Source organism: Furipterus horrens, unplaced genomic scaffold (assembly GCF_987537825.1).
Source record: "Furipterus horrens unplaced genomic scaffold, mFurHor1.1.pri manual_scaffold_10, whole genome shotgun sequence".
NCBI lineage: Eukaryota > Metazoa > Chordata > Mammalia > Chiroptera > Furipteridae > Furipterus > Furipterus horrens.
In genome coordinates this window covers 100803593-100825852 of record NW_028327180.1, presented here as the reverse complement: position 1 = coordinate 100825852, position 22260 = coordinate 100803593, and the positions used below count along the sequence as shown (strand labels likewise).

Sequence of the window (22260 nt, the reverse complement as noted above, 5' to 3'; positions counted from 1 at the left end):
ACCCGGCTGCTGCTCCTGACAGCGCAGGAGGGCCACCGAGGACAGGTGTCCTGGGCAGACGAGGCCACATGAACAAAGGTATGGGGTTTGGAGCTCGGGGTCAGGCTGGCCCCAGCCTTTGCAGGGCCGGGGTCAAGCATCAAGTGACCAGAGGCCCACAAGCCATAGCTCTAAACAGTCCGGGGTTGTGACTCCAGAGAGCAAGCCGAGAGCTGAAGCGGGGGCTGGGAATCCTCTGTGTCTCCCTCCCTCCCTCGCTCCCTCTGTCTTTCCCTCCCTCCGTTCCTCCACCTCCACCCGCATCTCTGAAATGCTCCCGTCAATGATCTCACCCATTCCTGGACCCCAGGCCGGCGCTGCCTAGAGAGAGGGGTCTGGACCAATGCTCTCCATTCAAGGAGGGGCAGGAGTAGATCTCGCTTGGTTTACTGTTCTTTGTCATAAATTTCTGGACTGGTGGATTAGAACCTTATAAAGCTATTTCCAGCTTGGAAACAAAGCAGTCCACTGGACAACAAAACCCCAAAAGCCCGAAGGCCAGCGCTGTCTTAGGCCTGATCCCCCTCTGACCTGCCCAGGAGGGACTGGGGCTGGGAGCCAGGAGAGGGGAGCTGCAGGAGAAGGGGCGCAGGCAGGCAGGTCCTGCCTTCCCCAGGGCGGTACAGGCCCCGGGGCCTCGCAGGTGCAGGTGCTGAGGCCCGGGGAGGGCACCGCCCCTGGGTGGCAGGCGGCCCCCCGGCTGGGGTGGCGCCATCGACTGCTCCTCTGTTCTCTCAGTGCTTGGGACCAGATGGCTCCAATTCCCACCCACGGAAGCCAAACATTTTCCCTGGTTACCCTGCTAATGTTCGCACAAGCCTCCTCTTGTAAATAGAGAGTACAAAGGCTCCTTCGCACAGCGTGTCTGACGGGCACGTTCTGACTCCTGAGGAGAGGCCGCCAGGGAGCCGGAAGAGCCTCAGGTAAGGCCCAGGTGTGGCCACGCGCCGAGGCCAGCCGCCTGTCACATATGGGGGGGCCCTGGCTGGGGTCCCAGGCCTGCGGGCCAGTCCCGGCTCCCCCACGCCCTGCCAGCCTGGCTGGGAGGTGGAGGGAGGGGCAGACCCTTGGCCTTGCTGGCTGCTCGTTTTCTCTCCTGGAGAACGGGTGTGTTCTTTCCAGAACAGCAGGGGTGCGCTATTGTGTGGGTGCTCTGGAACCTGGGGTATCTGGGAAATCTGATCACCCTTCCCTCCTTCTTCTGGGGTTGCCACAGTGGGGCCCGACCCTAGACGGTGTCACTTTGCCCCACACCTTGGTGGCAGTCCGTTCACCCAGCCCCTTCCCCTCACCCAGCCCCCCTTGGGACCTGGGCAAGCGCCTTCACCTCTCTGGGCCTCGTGCCCACCTGTGAAGTGGGGTGTCAGCGAGCCACCCTCCGATGATGCCTGATACCCAGTGGGTCATCTCTACCCCATCAAAGGCAGGGGGTCTCCCTGGGGGGCGAGCTGTGACTTTACAGAGGCCAGGACTTTGGGGGGGGGGGGTGTTTATAGGCGGGTCGGGGAACTAACTGCAATCCATGGGTAAAAGCTCAGGAAAGCGGCGCCTGGCAGTGGGGGGTGAAGCCGGGAGAAATGGGGTGTGGCCGATGTGCTGGGAGGGGCGGGGGGGGGCAGGGTGGCATCGGAGGGCCGTGCAGGGACCGGCACAGGCGGGAGCACAGGAGGTTTGGGGACGGGGGGAGGGAGGAGGACAGGGCTGCAGGGACAGCGGGGGCCCTGAGGCCCGCACCCCCAGCTGCACCCACACAGCCATAATGAAGAGCTGCTCTTCCTGCCCCGAGCTCTCGGAGCCCCACCAGGTCGCTCCTGCCGCCGCCCGGGGGGCCTTCCTCCCACCTGGCTGGCGGCCTGGGTGTCCTGAAGAGTCGAGTCCCAGGAGGCCACAGGTGGCTTGGGGACCCCCACCCAGGAAGCCTGGCCTGGGGTGTGACCCCTGCTGATCTCCGCGGGGCCTGAGGGTCTGGGCGTGCGGTGGGGGTCCGGCCCACAGCAGCACCCCCGGGACAGACGGCTGCGGAGGGCCCGGCGACGCCCGGCCCTGCTGGGTGACCGGGGAAGCCCTCAGCTGGCCCTCGGCAACAGCTTCCTCCCGCAGTCACGGTGCGGTGGGGGCAGGCCGTGCGCCTGGTCCCCTGCCTGGCTGCCTGGCTGGTGGCCCAGCCTGGACTCCCACCCGTCCCACTCAGCACCACGCGGAGTCCCTGCCCGGCCCAGGAGAGACTCGCGGGCTGGGTCTGTTTATTCGGTGCGCCCAGATGGCGGCGTCCTGTTTCCCGGAGTCTGACCCATCTGGCGGGCATATCGGGGCTTGCATGGAGGGAGAGTGGCAGCGTGGCCCAGGCGCAGGTGGGGCTGGCCGTGCGCCCCGGGGAGGGGACTTCTCATCTCTGGGCAGTCCCAGGGGGCCTTCCGTTCAGGTCAGGAGCACAGCCTTTGCACCAGGGGAGACTGAGGTGAGACACCCTCATCCCTCTGGGGCTTCTGAGGCCTGGCCCTGCCCAGGGTGTCCGGCTGGCTGGCCCTGAGCAGTGCCCACAGCAGCGATTCCCCCTCCCCGGCTGTGTCCCGAGTGGGCCCCTCGCGCCTGACCCTGTCTGGCTCTCGGCTGCGTGTACAGGTTGATGGGAAGATTCTAATGGGCTTTAAGTTAATAAGTTGGAAATAATTAGGTTTGCGCTCCGCGGGAAGCAGACGGCACAGCGTTTGTGGCCTGCGTCAGCCCTGCCAGAGCAGCGGCGGGTGGGGGTGGGCGCACCGCTGGGCTCCCTCTGTCCTTCCTTCTCGTCAACAATTTAGGATGAAAATTGTCCACATGAGAATGGAAAGAGCTGTACGGAGAGCGTCCATGGGCTCGCTGTCTGTGTGCTGGTAGCTGCCCATCTCCATCCCTACCCGCCCGCACATCCATCTCAGTATGTTTTGTTTTTTTTTTTTTAGATTTTATCTATTTCTAGAGAGGGAAAGGGAGGGAGAAAGAGAGGGAGAGAAATATCCATGTGTAAGAGATAATCTCACACGCCCCCAACTGGGGACCTGGTCGCAACCCAGGCCTGTGCCCTGACTGGGAATCGAACTGGCAGCGGCCTTTCAACCTTTCGGTTGGCCTGCTCCTTTTCAGGGCTGCGTAGTACTCCATGCTGTGGCTGGACCTCAGTCTGGTTATATCTCTTGATGCACTCCTGTGCTGTTCCCAGGCTTTTACTACTGTGAACAAAACGTCCATGTGTCTTTCTATGGGCACAGTTTCTTTTTAAGTTTACCTTGAGTCTCTTCCCCCCCCCAAACCACACGAGCCCATGCTATAGCTGGATGTGACAGGAAATGCCTCAGTGCACCCACTGGTCTGCGGGTGGGCACGGCTCCCCAAGCTGAGCCACCTTGGTCGGCCGGGGTGGGCCGGGGTGGCTCCTGCTCCCCGGAAAAGATGGGCAGCTGGTGGCGGCTGCCATTGTGGTGCTGGGAGCTGTTCTAGAAAATTCAGCTTGGGTCCAAAGTCCATCCCCTGAGGTTCACACACAAGGGCACACCTGGAGGGCCGGGGGGACAGGGCCCCAGGAATAACAGACCCAAGAGCCCCTAGGGCTGACTGACGACAGCTTGGGCTGGGCGAGCTGCGCCGGGTCCTGCGTGTGGGCCTAAGGCGGACGACGCTGGCCTTCTGCCCACCCCTCAGCGACGAGTCTGTGGGCGGAGACAGGGGAGGGGTCGGCTGGGGTCCGGGCGCTGGGCTTTGGGTCTCAGCCCTGTGAGCGCTGGTGGCTCACAGGAGAGAGTGAGTCGGGCGACAAGGACATTTTTCGGAAAGCTCCGTCTGTCTGGGAGGCAGGCTGAAGGGCAGAGTTGGAGAAGCTCAGAGACCAAGAGGGAGGCCCTGGTGGTCATCCCACCGAAAGGCGATTTTGGCAGGAACCTCCGAAACTGTTTAGAACAGTGCCCAGCACTTGCAGAGAGAGGACAGAGTGGGTGCCTTGGTCCGTGACGCAGACCCCGCCACAGCCTCTCCCAGCACCAGCCCGGCTGCTGTCCTGAGAGCCCAGCTGACAGAGCAGCGTGGCTTCAGACTCTCCCTCTGTCCCCGCCACCGCCTGTCTGTCACTTGCTCGTTCAGCAGCGCCTTGTTGTCTACATGTTATCCAGGCAGGTGACTCTTCTCCAAAGGACGGTTGCTAACGGGATGGGAGCCCTCACATTGAACAGTAGCGTCCTTGCGCTGTCAGCGAGGCCGGGGTCACCGGCAGTGGTGGCAGGCCCGGTCCCAAGCCTCACCTGCTCAGGCACACCCCACCCCACCCCAGAGAACCCTCTCCTGGGGCAGCCACACACCAGTGAGAGCAGCATCAGTGACCAGCAGCTCATGGGACACAGAGCCACAGACTGAGCTCTGACCCTTCTGGCTCTCAGTCTGCTCACGCGTAAGAGGGGTGGTGACAGGGACAGTCCCACGTCACAGGGCAGCTGGGAGAGCTAATGAAGGACGCACGTAGGGGGTTTCCTAACAGCCAGACCCTGTGTGAAGCATGTTACACCTCTTACTCCTCCAAAGAGTCCTTTTTAGCCCCTTTCCCAGGTGCGACACGGAGAGAGATGAGTGACCAGGGTCACACAGCAGGAGGGCTGAGCTTCCTGGGGGCCGGGGCTCCTCGTGGAGAGACGAAGGCATGGCATCCGCCTCAGAGGCTGTGACTCGATGCATGGCAAGGAGCTGACCTTCTGTCCCAGGTCAGGGAGCACAGGACAGTCTCTCAGTCAGTGCGGCAGCCATCCACGGGCACGACAATGCTGTGTAACACACCCCAGGGCGTCGGTGGCACGTGACCACGTTTGCGGCTCGCCCATCTTCAGTGGCGGGAGGACAGGCTCTGCGGCTCATGACTGGCGTGCTCTCGGTTGGGACTGGCTGGCGGTGGGTGGCCCCGCGGCCTCGGCCGTGTGGCGGGACTGCATGTGTCTCCCATCCTGGTGGCCTGGGCACAGTCTCACGAAGCCTTTTCAGGCCTCCGGTTTACCACAGCCACGGACTCACTGGCCGGCCTGCGTCACCTGTGTGAGTGCAGAACAGCAAGGTGAGGAAACCATTCCACCCTGGAAGGGAGGCGCTCCCTTCTGCTTTGCTCCACCGCGTGACCCGGGGCGCCTCTGCCGTGTGGGTCATGGCGGCCCGCCCCCCTCCACACCCAGGACTCCTTCCCACTCTGCCGGCCCCGAGGAAGTTTCCTGACCCAGCCAGCTGTGGGGGAGGCCTGCCTCTCAGCTCTAGGCCCTCCTCAAAGGCACCCTTTCCTCCTTCTGCTCATGGCCCCCTGGAAGCCCCCACATCCCAGCCGTGAACCCCCCACTGCAGCACGAGCCCCAGCTAAGGCCCAACTGGGGATCAAACCTGCAACTTGGATATGTGCCCTGACCTGGAATCAGACCTACGACCTTGCAATCTATGGGACGATGCTCCAACCAACCGAGCCATAGCAGCTAGGGCTCAATGTAGTTTTAATCTGTACTTTTAAAGTTAGGTGCAGACCTGGCTGGTGTGGTTCAGTGGATTGAACACTGGCCTGTGAATCAAAGGGTCACTGGTTCAATTCCCAGCCAGGGCACAGGCCTGGGTTGTGGGCCAGGTCCCCTGCTGGGGACATGCAAGAGGCAACCACACACTGACTTTTCTCTCCCTCTCTTTCTTCCTCCCTTCCCCTCTCTCAAAAAATACCTTAATTATTAAAATAAAATAAATAAAATTAGGTGTAGACTTGGGCAGTTTCTCATGCATTGAGCCATTGTGTTTCCTTTTTTTTTTCTGTAAATTATCATTTTATATATTTTACTCATCCTTTCTTTTGGTTGTCTTTTTCTTGTTTATTTGTAGGTGCTCTTTACATATTAAAGAAGTAGGTCCACCGCCTGTTGTATATGTTGCAAATATTTTCCCCACTTTGGCACCCTCTCTTTCATTTTGTTTGTGGTGGGTTTTTCCCTGCATGCATTTTATATTTTTAATGAACTAGTCAATTGTAGTGTTTTTCTCTTATGGCTTCTGAATTTTGTGTCTTGATTAGGAAGATCTTTCTCTAAAATTGTTAAAAACAAAATACTGGATTTTTTGTTGTTGTTGTTGTTACTTTTGTTATTCTTTTAGTTTTGGTGTAAGGAATGAGGTAGAGACCTGATTTTATTTTATTTTCAGATTGTCATTTAGTGGTACAAACACCATTTACAGGCTAATCCATCTTTCTCCCCATCACATGAAAAGCTACCATTGCTGTTTAAGTGCCATATCCGAGCACGCGCTTGGGTTGACTCCTGGAAGCACGTCCGGGGCCCTCGAAGGCCCCCGTCCAGGTCGAGCCCCTGCTGCAGTCAGGGGCTTTGCGTCTAGTCAGTGAGCCCTCGCGACTCCCCCCCTTCACTCTTTTCCTGGCTCATTCTCGCAAATTCCTTTCCCAGGTGAACCTCACAATCAGTTTATCTGCTTCCAAAGGACAGAGAGCTGGCTGGTGTTTCTTCCGAGATGCTGCCAGACAAGTGAATTGGCTCCATAAGAAATGACATCTTGGTCAACTTTTAGTCAAAAATGACACTCTGTCCACCCACTTGTCTTCCTCTGGGTCCCTCACGTAGGCTTTTTAAAATGTCCCTTTACAATATTTTCATAGAGACGCTGAACATGGCTAATCACGACTATCCCAGGGCATGTGAGCTGTCCAGTTGCCGTGGTAAATTAGTCTTTTCTTTCACTGCAGTTTCCTAAGTGCCTGAGTCGGAAACCTACAGAAAGGTTTTCATCTGGGTCACTTGGTTCTTCCAGCTAAATGGTCCTGTCACCTGCAAAGAACAATAACGTCACTCCCCTTCTCTGGCCTTTGTAGATCTCATTCCCGCCCCCCCCCCCGCCCCCAACACCAGCAAGGACTGCAAAGGTGGGAGGCGGAGGAAGGGCGTCACTGACAGGTGGGGGCGGGCACCAGGCCTTGGCTTTTGCAACGCCCGCAAATCCGCTGACGCCCGCGTTATCCAGGCTCTGTTGAAATTAAGAAGGGACGTTGTGTTTTACCAAAGGCCTTTCACGGTATCTATTGCGATGACCGTCTGATTCTTCCTTAGTGTTGTGGGCTGTTCTGCATTTAATGTGCTGCTGGACTCGGCCGCTATTTCATTCAGGGCTTGGCAGTGCCCTTCCCAGGGGAGACGGGTCTGTTATCTTCTAGAGAAATCTCTGCTGGGTTTAGGAAGCCAGGTCGCTTTGCGGCTCGCTCTCCTCTCAAGCCGTGGCAGACCCCGGCGTTCGCTGGCCCTGCCTGCGCCCGGGCTCTTGTGCAGAGGACCGGCTCTTTCACCAGCGTCTCCGCTCCCGCCCCACTGGCAGCTTGACTGCTCACTTGTGCTTTCCCAGAAAGTCATTTCACCGTTTCTCCCACTTTCTGGCACTGAGTGCGGAGTATCTTTGTGTGTCTTTTCATTTCCTGCTTCTGCATCACAACCTGCTTGCGCTGCCACATTATTATAAATGCTTCATAAGCGCACGCCTCGGTGGGACTTCGGGTTCCTCTGCGTGGTGACATTATTCCGGCGGCTTTCTTGGGTTTTTCAAAGATAACAACGTCTTCCTCCCCCACCGAGATGACTGTGACCCGTCCACTCTTCTTGGGTAGCTGGGCGATTTGCAATGTTTGGTTCTTATGAGAACACCTTTTGTATTGAGAATTACTTCCTTGGCTAGATTTTCTGGTTCAAAGGGTAAGCATTTTTTTTTTTTAGGCCAATTTACTTTCCAGAAGGTTGTTCCAATTTGCACTCCCACCAGCAAGCTGGGTTCCAAAACCTAGGTCAGGGCATGACCCCTCCTCCGAATTAAACCCCCCAGGGCCTTCCCACTGCCGGCAAGACCCCCTCAGGCCAGTCCACCTGCCTCTGACTTCATCTCTTCCTAGGAAGGCTCCCCTCCCTCTGTCCCCTCACACGGCCCACTCTCTGTTCCTGAGGACAGTGACCTTCCCTGGCTCTTCCCTCTGCCCTGACCACAAACCTCCTCACAGCAGGCGCCTGCCCGTCATTCAGGTCCCTGAGCTCCAGGTCACCTTCCCAGAGTGGCCGCCCTGACCACCCGACCCCCACACTCACACATTACCATCTGGTCCTCACTCTATCTTGACTGACGCTTCCTGAAATGGCTGCTTGTTTACTGCCACTGTCCCACATTGGACTGAAGCCCTCATGTGTCACCTGCCTCTGGAACAGAGTGTCACACACAGCAAGTGATTTTTGCTCACACCAGTGAATAAGAATTCTGGCTTCGGGCGTGGGCCCTTCCAGAACCCCAAGCCCATGGAAGCCTTGCGCCCATAACTTGAAGGTAATGACTTGGACGAACGGACCACGTCCCCTGGCCCAGACAGCAGCGGAGGGCGGGGACACACCCCGAGTGCACATGCGCCTTGTCCCAGCACCCAGCACAGCCTTACTCAGCACCCGGCTGGGCCCACCCTGCAAACCCACATTTGGCTCCTGCTGGGTGCCAGGCGCTCCACTGAGTCCCAGGCTCCAGGCGGGAATAAAGCCAGCCCTGGCTCCCAGGGGTGCCCAGGCTTCTAGAAGTTACCGGCACAGCCTTGAGAACAGGTGTGACCCCGCTGTGGGCAGAAGCACCCCGGGGCCTCCCTGGTGAGGCTGGAGGTAGGTCTCAAGGCTGGAGGAGGAGCCACTCCGTTGGCAGTGAGGGGAGGGCATCCAGGGCTGAGCCCGCGGGGCCCTGGCAGGCTCCCCTGTTGACCCCACCCCGGGGATCCGGTTCTAAGTGGAGGGGACTTGCCTGATTCCCATGAGAGGCCATGGCACAGAGGCTGGGTCCCGGGGTGGGGACCCGGCAAAGTAGCGCCCAGGGAGCGGTGGCAGCCTCTAAACACGGCTGGAATCCGCAGGGTCTCCAGCGCAAGGACTCCTGCTCGTCCCTCAAAATTGTGAGTCTGGCCACCAGAGAGACCTGTCCCACTCACCGAGCCACTTCCACCCCAGAACCCCTCCCCCCACCGCACCTTAGGACTCCTCCCAGCGGACCTGGGGTGATGGCAGAGCGGAGGCGGGGTGCTAAGCCTGGGTACCCGGGTGGGGAGGGGCAAGATCTGGGAGGGGGTGCGCCAGGTCAGCCGCGGCTCTGCCGGCCACTACGCGCTCCCCGGGGTGTTGGTGTCCAGCGAGACCTCAGCCTCAGCCGCGTCCCCGCCTCTGCGGAGGCAGCGAGACAGGGAGGCGGCAGGGAAGGAGGCGGGGGATGGGGGAAGGAGGGGACGGGCAGGCGGGGCCCCGCGCGAGTCGGGCGGAGCGCGGGGTCCGGCTGTGTTCGCCGCTGCCCTTGCGCCCGCCGGGACCTGCTCGCCGACCCGGGGGCCGGCGGACCGGGACTCAAGGAGGACGCCGGCTGCGCCCCGCCCGAGGCGGGGTGCGGGGTGGGGGTCGTGGGGCACAGCGGGCCGGGGCGCGGGCGCCCAGGGGTCCCGGCGCTGGGGCGGCGGGCGCAGGGGGTATCCGGCGCGCCGAGGACCCCCAGGCCGACCGGACAAGGTAAGCGGTCGCTGAGGAGGTGGCCGCCAGGGGTGCGGACCGGCTGGGACGCGGAGACCTGTCGGAGCCTTTGTCTGCGGCGCGCGCGGCCCCACTCCGCGCCAGCTCGGGCCGCCGAGTCCGGGGGCGCGGGCACGTGACCCCGGAGAGCCCAAGCCCCCACGCCAGCCCCGTCCCGCGAAGAGGGAGCTCTCGCCCCGCCGCGTCTCGCATCCACACCGGGCCAGCGCCCCATCAGCGCGTCTGCCAGGGCAGCACCAGACCCGGGAAGGGGCCGAGTGCCCGGGTCCCCAGGCCTGCCGCTCTCGGCGCCACCTCCGTCCCCGGGCGCCGGCTAGGTCAGGGGCTTTCGCCTGAAGTCCTCCCTGCCAGCGCGCCCTTCCCCCAGGCCAGCGCTCTCCTGGCTTCGGAAAAGCCCCTGAAGAGGTAGGGCCCGTGCCAGGGGTCCCGGCACAGGGGCGGCGGTGGGGTGTCTGCCCTTTGCCTAGGGGCGCAGGCCTGGGAACCAACTTTGTTGCTGTGGAACTGGGCAGCGAGGGGTTGGGGGGCCGTGTGCTGCAAGTGTCTGGAAACTACAGGAACTGAGATGGGAGGAGGGGGAGTCCCAGCTCCCCACACCACCGGCCAGAGCTCGCCTGTGGTCCTGCATTCAGCTGTTCTGGGGAGGCCCCGGAAAGTCGGTGATAAGAGGATCTTGAAGCCACTGTCCTGTGGGCAGAGGGGACCCGGTGGCAGAGCCGCAGTCCAGAGGGCTTGGCTGTGGAAAGAGCAGCAGGGGGCTGGTAGGCCGGCCCAGCGCGGGCCGGGGCCGCCCGGGGCTGTGGCCCCCCGGGAGTCAGAGGCCGGAGGCGCGCTAACCGGCTAGCTTTCCGCATAGAATTCCCTTCCACCGGACACACTCTGGAGGCGGAGCACAGCCCCAGAGGGGGTCCCTGGGTCCAGACGACCACAGCTTCTGCAGTGCCTTGGGGCGTAATCAGAACCAAAGTCCAGGCGGTCACTGCTGAAACGGGGCAGCCGAAGGGGATCAGCCTGCTGCGTGCCCTCTGCCTGAGGCTTCTCAGTGCACAGTGGCAGAGTGAGCCAGGTTTTCAGCACCGTTGGGGTCGGGAGCCCCCTCGGGCCCCCAGCAGCGCTCTGATGTGGGGCGCGTGTGACAGCGAGCAACTCCTGGATGCAGCTTCCCTGTCTGGGGCGGCATCACCCTCTCCGTCCACAGGGAGGTGGGGAGACTGAGGCCTGGGGTGACTTGTGGGTTGTCTGCTACTCCCCAGGGCGGGCATGAAGGGGTCAGGGCAGGGCTGGGGGCAGAGCCCGGTTTGTTCTTGGATCGTTAAGCCATGTGCACTTCCTGAACTTTAATTAATGGGGGACACAAGAGGAGGAGGAGTGGGCTGGGAGTGATCGGAGGCTCTGGGCTGCTGGTGTGGAGCATGTAGGGTCTGGGGAGGATGGATGGGAGGCCTCCAGCCCAGGAGAAGTGGGGGTGACTAAACACCCCCACTCCCGCCCATCATCTGCACAGCCTGTCCTCTGCCCAGGCCAGTGATGGTGCATTAGGGGACATGGGGCCAGGGCGCGGGGAAGTCAGACCCCCCCCCCTCAACCTCCAGGAGAGGGTCTGAAGGAGCACATGGGGACAGTGGCCGGGGCCACTGGTGTGGATGGCAGCTGCCTACTTCACCACTGAGCCAGAGGCAGCGGGGGAGCCACCTCCTGGCTGGATGCTGAGCACGTCCACCTTCCCAAGTGGTGTGGCCTGTCAGCCGGGCAGAAACCTCACACAGAGGCCTGGCGTGTCTGCGTGCTGCGTCTCCTGACCCTGTGCTGACCAGGCCTGGGGGCCGGGGTGCAGACGGCCTCCGGGGCTGGGCCCACTCCGTCCTGAGCAGATCGGGAGGAGCATCCCATTGTTGTAGGTGCTGCTCTGCCACCGGCCCTGCCCCAGCCCCCACATCTTCCGAGGGAAGCTGCATGGGCCCCGGTCTCCAAGCCTCCAGTGGGTGACCCTGCCCAAGGCCGCAGCCCCTCAAACCCAGACCGAGCTCTGTCCAGGGCCCCGGGGAATGTGGCAGGAGGCCTGGGGCTGGAGCTCAGGAAGAGGGGGGGTCCTGAAGGGGCTGCATCTGGCTTCCCAGCCCCCAGAAGGAGCCCCATCCTCCTGCCCAGCGCGCGTGGTGCCCACCAGCCTGTCAGCCCCGGCTGGCGGGGCGGAGTTTCCCCAGCCCCCTGGACCAACCTGGAAGCAGGGACAGCTCCAGGCACCCAGGACCCAGTAAAAAGTCTATGGGGAACCAGGAGAGGGGGAACCACGGGACCGGGGGAGGTGCTTGGGACCCCGTCTGGTTGCTCAGGAGTGGGTAAACTGAGGCAGAGGAGCTGGAGGAAGTGAGCAGGCAGTAGGGGAGGTGAGCGTAGCTGTGAACCCACCTCTGAGACATTCGCGGTAACTCCGGGCACGGGGGTCCCTCAGGAAACGGGCTCCCCCCAGCTCCTCCGTGGGTTCCCCCACACAAGCGCATGAGGGGCCAGAGACCAGAGGTGCCACGCTCGGTGCCCGCTGCCGTGCGTCCTGTCTCTGTCTCAGGTTCTCCCCAGTGAGCGTGTATCCTTTCTACAATCAGATAAACAAAGAAGGTCATTGAAACTGATTGATACATGTTTTAGGGACAGAACTGCTCCCCTCCACACACGTAGGGTTATCTCCGCAGTGGGTGTGGCTCTCCATCCCGGATCAGGTTTGAACTGAAGCAAGGGAGCCAGAGGCCAGACCAGAGGAAGGACTTTCTGCCAGTGAAGGTGTTCGGCCCCCCAACGGGGCCTCCTGCTCACTGTCTGTGAGACGGGGGGCAGTGCAGCGGGGGCTTGTTCGCCCTGTAACCCCACCTCTCCCGGCCGTCGGGTGGGTGAATACGGCCCCCCCTCCCCGAGGGATGTGGCGGGGCCCTTGCAGGCGATGTAAATAGTGTCGTCTGCTGTTCTGTCTGCTCACCCAGTCCTGGCGTCCCAGCCCTCCCTCCGTCTGTCTCTCCACACCCACTGCCACCACCCCAAGCAGGCCTCTGTCATTGCCTCTTCTTCAGTCGTAGAAGACATGACATCCCTGCGGGCTTAGGTCTGTGTGCTCCATCGCACTGCTTCAGAGCAAGTGGGGAGAATAGCAAGGATGCCCCTGGGGTGCAGGCCTGGTGACGTGGCCGGGGCCCCCCTCCTAGCTCCCTCAGCCTCCCTCTCTCCACAGCACGGGCTGCCATGGGCTCTGTGGGCAGCCGGCGCCTCCAGGAGCCCAGCGTGGCAGGCACGCCGGACAGGAGCATGGTGACAAGCTTCAGCTTCGACAAATGCCTGCTGGAGGAGGAGGTGGCTGCGGGGGCAGCTTGCGGCCAGGGCGGCCGGGCCAGGCACGCCCTGGTTCTCACGGACTCAGGTGAGTGAGGGTGCGGGTGAGGTGTGTGTCTGGCCCAAAGCAGAGATGGCCCGGTGGGCACTCAGAGGGAGCCGTGCGCGGTCCCTGAGCGCGGGAGGCCCGGTGTGTTGGGACAGGCTTCGGTCACATTCACTGGCCAAAGGAAGCCTCGTTCGGTGGGGATGAAAAACTGCCTGGATGCAGGACTGATCCGAGGCTCGAGACCTTGGTCCAGGGCCTCAAGGTCTCCAAGCTGCAAGGAAACAGGCCGGTCACCTGTGAAATCAGACCTGCAGAGGACAGTGTGCAGGGCCGGCGTGGGGCGGGCTGGGGTTCGGCCCCAGTTCCAATCCCTTTGCTTGCTCCGGGACCTCAGGCAGTTCGTGGTTCTCCGGGCCGTGGTCACTTCCTCTGTAAAAGGGCAGCACCTGGTGCCACCCAGACAACATTGCTGAGGATTGTCCCCAGCACTCGGGAGGCCCCCCTCCGTGAGTGGGAGCTCATTTGGGGGTGGCTCTGGTTTATACTCGTCCCACTCCAGGCCCAGAAACGGGGTCTCATCTCAGGTTCTGCCCCTCTCTGTGCCCGTGGGCATGGACGGAGCCCAGCCGGGCCCAGCCCCACGGCGCCAGGCTCCTCCTGGCCTGGTGTGGAGGGAACATCACAGGACAGTGGCCACAGTCGCCACAGCTGTAGGAGTGGCTGGCGGCCGTGGTGATGGACGACAGCCCTGGGGCGGTGGCTGTGGCCACAGGGGGGCTGTGCCCCTCTCACCTGGTGGCCCTGGGTTAGCAGCGGAGGGGTCAGTGCCCGATGACCGCTACCACGCCATCTACTTCGCGATGCTGCTGGCCGGCGTGGGCTTCCTGCTGCCCTACAACAGCTTCATCACGGACGTGGACTACCTGCACCACACGTTCCCAGGTGCGTCCCTGCGGCCCCTCGGCCACCTTCGTCTGCCAGAGGCTGCCCCGCACACTCCAGACACCCCGCAGGCAGGACCCTGCTTGGGGGCTGTTGTATTCAAGTCCTGGCTCAGCTCTGATTGCAGCCCCCTCCCCTCCCCGGGCCCTCAGTGAGGGGCAGTGCCTGGCAGGGAAGGTACGGGGCTGGGGGCTCCCCCTGAGCCCCTGCTGCTGGCCGCCCCCCACAGGGACCTCAATCGTGTTCGACATGAGCCTCACGTACATCCTGGTGGCGCTGGTGGCCGTGCTGCTGAACAATGTGCTGGTGGAGAGGCTGAGCCTGCACGCCAGGATCACCGTGGGTACGCCCCTCCCCCACACCAGGGCCACCGTGGGTACGCCCCTCCCCCACACCAGGGTCACCGTGAGTGCGTCCCTCCCCCACCAGGGTCACCATGGGTATGCCCCTCCCCCCACACCAGGGTCACCGTGGGCACGCCCCTCCCCCAACACCAGGGTCACCATGGGTACGCCCCTCCCCCCACACCAGGGTCACCGTGGGCACGCCCCTCCCCCCACACCAGGGTCACCGTGGGTACGCCCCTCCCCCACACCAGGGTCACCGTGGGTACGCCCCTCCCCCACACCAGGCCCACCGTGGGTACGCCCCTCCCCCACACCAGGGTCACCGTGAGTGCGTCCCTCCCCCACCAGGGTCACCATGGGTACGCCCCTCCCCCCACACCAGGGTCACCGTGGCACGCCCCTCCCCCAACACCAGGGTCACCATGGGTACGCCCCTCCCCCCACACCAGGGTCACCGTGGGCACGCCCCTCCCCCCACACCAGGGTCACCGTGGGTACGCCCCTCCCCCACACCAGGGTCACCGTGGGTACGCCCCTCCCCCACACCAGGGCCACCGTGGGTATGCCCCGCCCCCCACACCAGGGTCACCGTGGGTACGCCCCCACCCCAGGCTCCCAGCTCTCCCATGCCTAGCCAATCACTCACCCCCCAGATTCCCTGCTCCTCACTCCCCTTGTCTGTAAAATGGACACCCCTCCTAGGAATGATCTGGGGTTCAATGTATGAAAATGAGGTCAGGCCGGTGGTGAGTGCACCACACACGAGCATGTTATCTGCCCCTGGGGAGGTTCTGTGTGCCTCACATTGTCCAGGGGCCCAAGCTGTTCCCTCCACCTAGTCTGCTTCCCTCCCCCCGCCTCTCTCTATTGACATCCAACTTCAAGGGTCAGATCAAACAACACCTCTTCCAGGAAGCCTTCCAGGTACCCCTTTTAGACCCCTAAAGTGTCCTCGAACTCTCCAAGGATTAAGAGCAATGGCAGAGAGAGGGCTCCCCAGGCCTGGGGCTAGGAGGTGGGGTGGATGGGTGGCAGCCCCCAGCCCACTGCTCAGTGCCCCCTTCTTTTTTTTTTTACTATTTTATTTATTTATTTTTAGAGAGAGGAGAAGGGAGGGAGAGAAACATGGATGTGTGAGAGAAAGCAATCAGTTGCCTCTCACATGCCCCCAAGTGGGGACGTAGCCCACAACCCAGGCAGGTGTCCTGACTGGGAATCAAACTGGCGACCCTATGGTCCGCAGGCTGGCACTCAACCCACTGAGGCAGACCAGCCAGGGCCAATGCCCACTCTTGTGTCCCCTACAGGCTACCTCTTGGCCTTGGGGCCCCTCCTCTTTATCAGCATCTGTGACGTGTGGCTGCAGCTGTTCTCACAGGACCAGGCTTACGCCACCAACCTGGCGGCTGTGGGCACTGTGGCCTTCGGCTGCACAGGTAGGGACTGGGGAAGGGGATGGATGGGGCGGGAGGGGGACTGAGCCCCTAAGTGCCCAGTGCGCCCATTCCTACTCCAGCCCCACTGGTGGCTAGGGTCCTGTTAGGCGGAGTGAGCAGCTTGTCCTCTCCTCTCACGGTGGCATCCAGCCTCAAGGCCCAGCTCTAACAGCGCCTCCTCCAGGGAGCCATTTGTTAGCAATGAAACCCAGGCTTCCTGAACTCCTGTCCTCAGTCCCAGCAGGGTACTCAGGTTTGTTCTGTTAAAAAATCAAAGATGCTGGTGCGGCCCAGGAAATCCCAGTTGGCCAGCCCTGCTGGGTTGGCGCATTCTCCTGGGTCGGTTAGGATGAGAGAGGTCGTGATGTAGTCACAGATGAGCCCAGAAATCAGTGGCTTCAAGAAACAAGACAGTTCTGGCTCTTGCGACGTGTCCAGCACACGGGTGGGACTCCATGCAGTCACTCGGCGACGCAGGCTGACTGCGGCCCCGTCTGGAACACAGGGCCTCCTCCGTCGCCACTGCTGGGGGAGGGGGAGACTGGAAGTCCCTGTGGGCTTTTCTCTGCCTCCTCCAGAAGTGGCGTGTGTCATTTCCGCTCACGGTTCGTCAGGCAGACGAGTCAGGGCACCTGGCGGCCCAGAGGCGGGTCTGTGGGAGGCAGGAGGTGCCCCATGTGGTGGACAGAGCTGTTCCCACACGGCCTGCAAGGTGGCGGGGCCCGGCACCCCTGCCACCGGCCGCGTCAACACCTGCTGCCCGCACCGTCGCCGCCACAGCGCTCTGAGGCTCCGGGACTCTGTTCCGCGCTGGCCGGTGGTGTCTCACGGTTGCCTCGCCCTCCCTCTCTCAAGTGCAGCAATCCAGCTTCTATGGGTACACGGGGATGCTGCCCAAGAGGTACACCCAGGGCGTGATGACCGGGGAGAGTGAGTACCAGCCGACCCCAGAGGGGGCACGGGGCTGCCTGGGGTTCGGGAGCCTCTTCCTGGGGACCGAGACCAGGCTTAAGGCTCTGGGCCTGCCTGGCTGGGGACGGCGACCTTTGTCATGTGAGAAGCACGTGCCCTGTGCCTGGGTGTGGTGTGCATTTGTCTCAGCGTGTGCGTGTGGGCACGTGTGCATGCGTGTGTGCACGAGGGTTAGCCCGCCTGCACCCACAGCATCAGTGCCACGCCCCACACCCAGCTCTCCTTGGAGCACCAGCCCCGCAGCCCCCTTGGCTTCTCAGACTCACTTTCTGAAGCCCACCCACCGCCTCCCACCTGCCCCGGCTCAGGGAACGGCAGCGCCCTGTGCTCAAACCCGAAACTGACCCAGCACCCTGGACGTGCCCTCCAGGCTGGTTTTTCAACCCAGCCCCTGGTCCAGACGGCCAGCTCCCCCCTCTGCCCAGGGGCAGGGCCGCCTTAGCCGGCCCGTGCACCAGGGCACCTGCGCCGGGCCGTCCTCCATCTCCGCCTGCGCGGGGACGGGCAGCGCCAGCAGTGCCACCGCGTCCTTTCAGCACGTCGCGCTCCCGCCCGCCTCCTCGCCTCTGCCACCCCCACCGCCATGCGCCACGGTTGGCGCCTTTCTGACTTGTTTGCGTCCTCTCCCCATTGAGCCCAGGAAGGCAGGGCCCACAGATGTCATCCGTGCTGTGTCCTCCGCAGGGTGTCGGGGCCGGAGGTCTGGGCAGGCACGTTCTGCGGCAGCTCCTTGCGTGTCCGGGGGCCAGGCGGGGCCAGGCAGGAGTGGGACCAACAGACAGAGCAGGCCTGGGGTCCGGCAGGGCTCGGGTGGGTGTGCAGGGCTGTGGGCGGGCTGAGTGGGGTCCCAGGCCCGTCGCCCCCACCCTGCAGGCACGGCTGGCGTGATGGTCTCCCTGAGCCGCATCCTCACCAAGCTGCTGCTGCCGGACGAGCGGGCCAGCACGCTCATCTTCTTCCTGGTCTCTGCCGGCCTCGAGCTCCTCTGCCTCCTGCTGCACCTGCTGGTGCGGCGCAGCCGCTTCGTGCTCCACCACACGGTGCGGCCCCGCGACAGTCGCCCCGGCCACCGGGCCGGCTACCGTGTGCACCATGACGTGGCTGCTGAGGACGTCTACTTCGTAAGTCTGCAGATCCCAGGGCTGCCGGCGTCCCAGCCAGGACTTCCGGAAGGCGCCTGGGGGTCCTGGGCACAGCCCCCACCCAGTCCCAGCTGAGGCCTCCCAGTGTGGCCTCGCTGTGCGTGGTCTCAGGCCCCTTCCTCATGGGACCAAAGTTTCATTCCTTAGTAGCCCCACCCGTCTGTGGCCTGAGCCCCCATTGGCAGGCCCTCGGGTGCCGTCCTGGGGAGTGGAGGCGCCCTCTGGTGGCAACAGAGCTGCATAGCCCCCAGAGGACCCCCAGATGGCAGGTGTGGAGGAACCTGCAGGATGAGGCTCAGGAGAATCCAGCCCCAGGGATGGCAAGGCAGGGAGAGCCAGGGTGTTCTCACAGACATTGACCCAGTGAGTCACCGGGGACACTGCAGTGAGCCAGAGACGCTGTGCCCCTCGGAACCCGGAGACCCCACGACGGGCAAAGGATGGCGTGCTGAGACCCGCGCGGGGAACGGATGGAGACCGGGGGCCCCTTCGTGGCAGGAGGCTCCTGAGGAGTAGTGCGGGCTGAGACGGGCCTGCAGGGGGAGGGGAGATGTGGAGCGCCACAGGACAAGCATTGGGAACAGCGGGAAAAGCTGCAAAGGCTGAGAGGCTGCAAGGGGCCCCGTGTGTTTGGGGGACAGTGATAAAGCAAGGGCAGGCAGGGGGCATGGGGGGCCCCACCTGAACCCTGTTCCACTCCATCCTCCAGGAGAACCAAGGCCCCGCCCTGGCCAGCAGCGTGTCGCCAAAGGACAGCCCCGCCCACGAGGTGACCGTCAGCGGCAAGGGAGCCTACACACGCTTTGACGTGCCTCAGCCGTGCATCCAGCAGAGATGGCCCTCCTTCAGAGGTGGGGGTGGGCGGGGCCCCAGGTTCCCAGCTGGGTGCGTGGGTGGTGCTCATGCGGGGGTGGGGTGTGCACGCAGGGGCGCTGACTGCTACCTGCGGCCCCTCCCCCAGCCCTGCTGCTGCACCGGTACGTGGTGGCCCGTGTCATCTGGGCCCACATGCTGTCCATCGCTGTGACCTACTTGATCACTCTGTGCCTGTTCCCGGGTCTCGAGTCCGAGATCCGACACTGTGTGCTGGGCGAGTGGCTGCCCATCCTCATCATGGCTGTGTTCAACCTCTCGGACTTCGTGGGCAAGGTGGGCTGCCCCGACGCCCACCCCTGCTCCTGGCCCGGGGGAGGGGGGAGAGGACGTCACAGGCAGGGACAGCAGACTGCCAGGGCCACTGTGGGAACCAGGCAGATGTCCCTGGGGAGGGCAGGCCCTGGTCCTGGCTGTGGAGTGTGGAGCCGAGCCGTGCCCTGACCCGGACCACAGCCTGAGGGCAGCCCCAGCGGACTCGCAGGCCAGCCCCGGAGTGTCATCTGTGTTCCAGAGGCCGGTACAGGTTCCTGTCCTCCTAATTAATGGGTCCCTGACAGCCCCAGGGGTACCCCAGAGGGGCAGGGCCCCCAGAAATGGCTCAAGGAGCCAGAGCATCATCTGCTATGAGTGTGGTGGGGGATCAGGGGTCAAGGCTGGAGGATCCAAGCTGCCAGTTCTGGGGCAGGCCTGACGTGGGCCCTGCCTGGATGAACGGGGAATGCAGGGCTCAGAGAGGGGAAGCCACTTGCCTGAGGTCACACAGCTGAAAGGTCTGAGAAACTCAAGTCTGTGCTTTGCGAGAGAGCAAGTAGTTTCCACTCCTGATGCTGCTGCTTCCCACTGTTTGGGTCCCTGACCCTTTGGGCTCAGTGGCTTCCTTTCCTAAATGGGGTCTAGAACTCCGCTGTGTGAGGGTCCTGTAGGACTGAATGGGGACATGAGCAGTGTTTTGCTGGGTGCCAGACACCCAGCGGGGACTGTTTTGCTATAATGGGGGGCTGGATGGGTTTTCGTGGACAAAGATGGACTGAGTCAGGACAATCTGGGGACAGGGGGCACACCTGGAGGCTGCCGTGGGCTTGGGGGAGCGGTCCCACATGGCTGACTCCCACCCTGCAGATCCTGGCGGCCCTGCCCATGGATTGGCGGGGCACACACCTACTGGCCTGCTCCTGCCTCCGTGTGGTCTTCATCCCCCTCTTCATCCTGTGCGTCTACCCCAGTGGCACGCCCACCCTCCGCCACCCGGCCTGGCCCTGCGTCTTCTCCCTGCTCATGGGCATTAGCAACGGCTACTTTGGCAGCGTGCCCATGATCCTGGCAGCCGGCAAAGTGGGCCCCGAGCAGCGGGAGCTGGCAGGTAAGGCCCTGCATGGCGGGCCTGTCACCACAGGACTGCCAGGGAGGGATACTGGGGCACACAGAAGCTGAAGCCACACAGCCAGAGGGCAGCTTGGGGTCCCAGGGTCCTAGTCAGCTGCAGGAGGCATGCAGGTGTGGGGACATTCCTCGGTTGCTTACTCCTTCACTCATTCCACAGCTATTTGCTGGGACCCTGTTGTGTGCCAGATGCTGTCCTAGGTGCCGGGACACAGTGGTGACAAATAATGATCCCTGCACTTCTGGGGCTGATAGTCCAGAGGAGACAGACAGACAAATAACAGAGAACAACAGGGAAAAATAAAGCAGAGAAATGGGGTGGATGAGTTTGGGTGGGGGGGTCACAATGCAAGCAGAGCAATCTGGGAAGGCTTCACTGAGGAGGTGAGCAAAGACCTGGAGGAAGTAGCTAGCAAGGAGGCCAGCCATGTGACAGTGCCAGGGAAAAGCACGTACAAAGACCCTGGGGCAGAAGAGCTGTGTGCTCGGGGCAGGGGAGGTGAGAGGGGGGCTGGAAGAAGGTACTGGGTTCTGCTCTGATGGTGGAGCGCACCGGGCCGGCTGACAAATTGGGAGACGGGGTGAGGAAGGGAATCTCAAGTCTGGGGCCCGATGCTCAGGGCAGGAAGGTTGCATTGCTGTCAGCTGAGACAGGGCAGGACCTTCGGTGGGAGAGGGGTGTCAGAGTTGGGCTCCGGACCCAGGGAGTTCCAGAAGCCGCCCAGACATCCCAAACTGTCCGTGACAAGGAAGCAGCTGGAGACGGAGAGAAGCAGGCCAGGCCCAGGGTCCTGCGTGTAACAGTCCTCACCCAGCTCCTCCCTGGGAGCCGGCCCTGGTCACCCACCTCACACCTGAGAGGCCAAGGCTTCTGCATCCGCCCCTTGTCAAGGGGCCACCAGGTCCGTCACGTGGACTCGGGTCTGGCTGCGTGCACACGGCGGCTGTGGTCCCGGAGGGCCGCTGGCTGCCCGCCTCCCGCCAGCGCAGGTCTGGTCTCGTCTGCAGGGAACACCATGACCGTGTCCTACATGACCGGGCTGACCCTGGGCTCCGCCGTGGCCTACTGCACCTACAGCCTCACCCGGGACACCCACCGAAGCTGCTTCCAGGCTTCCGCCACCAACGCCTCCTTCCCTGCTGGCCTCTGAGCCGCCCGGGCGGCCCTGCCAGGAGGGCCGCAGGGACCCCCACCCCCACCTGCTGTGCCTGTGGGGGCCTGGCCTCCTCCCACGCCAACAACACCACCTTCTCTGGGCCCAGCGGCCTGTCACTGCGGCCCCAGGGTTCTGCCAGGTCCTGGGGGCCTGGGACGCGTTGCTGCCCCCGGGGCTCTGCCCAGCACTGTGCCCTGCGTCCCATCTCACACCTGCTCCTCGCCCTCTGTCTGTGTCCAGTGCTCCGTGGGGTCAGTCACAACCATCCCACTCAGAAGAGCGACCGCCCGTCAGTGTCCCTCCTGGCGACCCCCATGCCCAGGTCAGCACTGAGGGCCCCTTGGCCCCAATCACACCATCCACAGCACCTGCCTGAGCCCCTGCTCACGAACAGACGAGGAGAGGGCCAGCCCCCATTGTTGTCACCCAGACTTAGACCCTGGTTCTCCCAACCATGGGGTTTGCTGTGGGGGACCTGGAGCCCCGGGTCTGAATGGTGTCAGACCGCAGCCTGTGCTGCCTGGATGCACCAGGACCCCCTCACTCACCGCAGCCCCCACCTGGGGGTCTGTGCCTGACTTGGGACCCCGTGACTTCTCCGGCTCCTCCGTCTACCTATGATACAGGAGGACAGCTGGGGACCACAAAGCAGGGCCCACACCCTGGCTGAAGTCAGCTCTTGCCCTGATCCTTGATCCCCATCCAGCAAAACCCGCAGAGAGAGGCCTGGGTTCTGGCCCCGCAGGGGCAGTGGGGGCCCCACGGGAGCCCAGCCACCAGCGCCAGCCTCCAGGCGGGCTCAGGGCCGCACTCCTTCCCGCCCCACGGCACAGCTGTGCCCACTGCCCCGGCCCGGGTCCCATCAGCCGCCTGTCTGTCCACTGACTGTACCGCACTGGCCATTAAAAGGTGAAGGCGGAGAACGGCGGCCTCGGAGTCCTGTCGGTGCGGGGAGGGCGCCCAGGCTCCCGTCTGGGAAGCGGCCCTGCAGGCCCCCAAGCCTCGGGTTTCCAGGGGCAAGGCGGGGACA

The 22260-nt window shown here is 63.0% G+C and overlaps 1 protein-coding gene across 4 annotated transcripts; it reads left to right on the top strand.

Annotated features, from left to right (window-relative positions):
- The first annotated feature begins 888 nt into the window (after nt 1-888).
- On the top strand, nt 889-21321 carry SLC29A4 (solute carrier family 29 member 4). 4 transcript variants are annotated; one of them, XM_090288666.1, is made up of 11 exons: nt 889-962; nt 12832-13017; nt 13789-13920; nt 14150-14263; nt 15575-15703; nt 16559-16633; nt 17549-17796; nt 18527-18668; nt 18779-18966; nt 19813-20053; nt 21082-21321. In XM_090288666.1, exons 2-11 carry the CDS (start codon nt 12843-12845, stop codon nt 21222-21224), a joined length of 1587 nt encoding a protein of 528 aa, XP_090144792.1. In that variant the 5' UTR covers nt 889-962; nt 12832-12842; the 3' UTR covers nt 21225-21321. The 4 variants fall into 4 exon arrangements, with proteins under 4 accessions (XP_090144792.1, XP_090144793.1, XP_090144791.1 ...); XM_090288667.1 differs by lacking the exon at nt 889-962 and adding an exon at nt 9624-10016 and having other exon boundaries at nt 13792-13920; XM_090288665.1 differs by lacking the exon at nt 889-962 and adding an exon at nt 9624-10016.
- The last annotated feature ends 939 nt before the right edge of the window (nt 21322-22260 follow it).

Coding starts and splice junctions, on each gene's coding strand:
- SLC29A4 (XM_090288664.1), top strand. CDS start 13,590: ATGGACGGAGCCCAGCCGGGCCCAGCCCCACGGCGCCAGGCTCCTCCT. Junction 15,704..16,558: donor TGTGGCCTTCGGCTGCACAG/GTAGGGACTGGG, acceptor CCCTCTCTCAAG/TGCAGCAATCCAGCTTCTAT. Junction 16,634..17,548: donor GGGCGTGATGACCGGGGAGA/GTGAGTACCAGC, acceptor CCCACCCTGCAG/GCACGGCTGGCGTGATGGTC.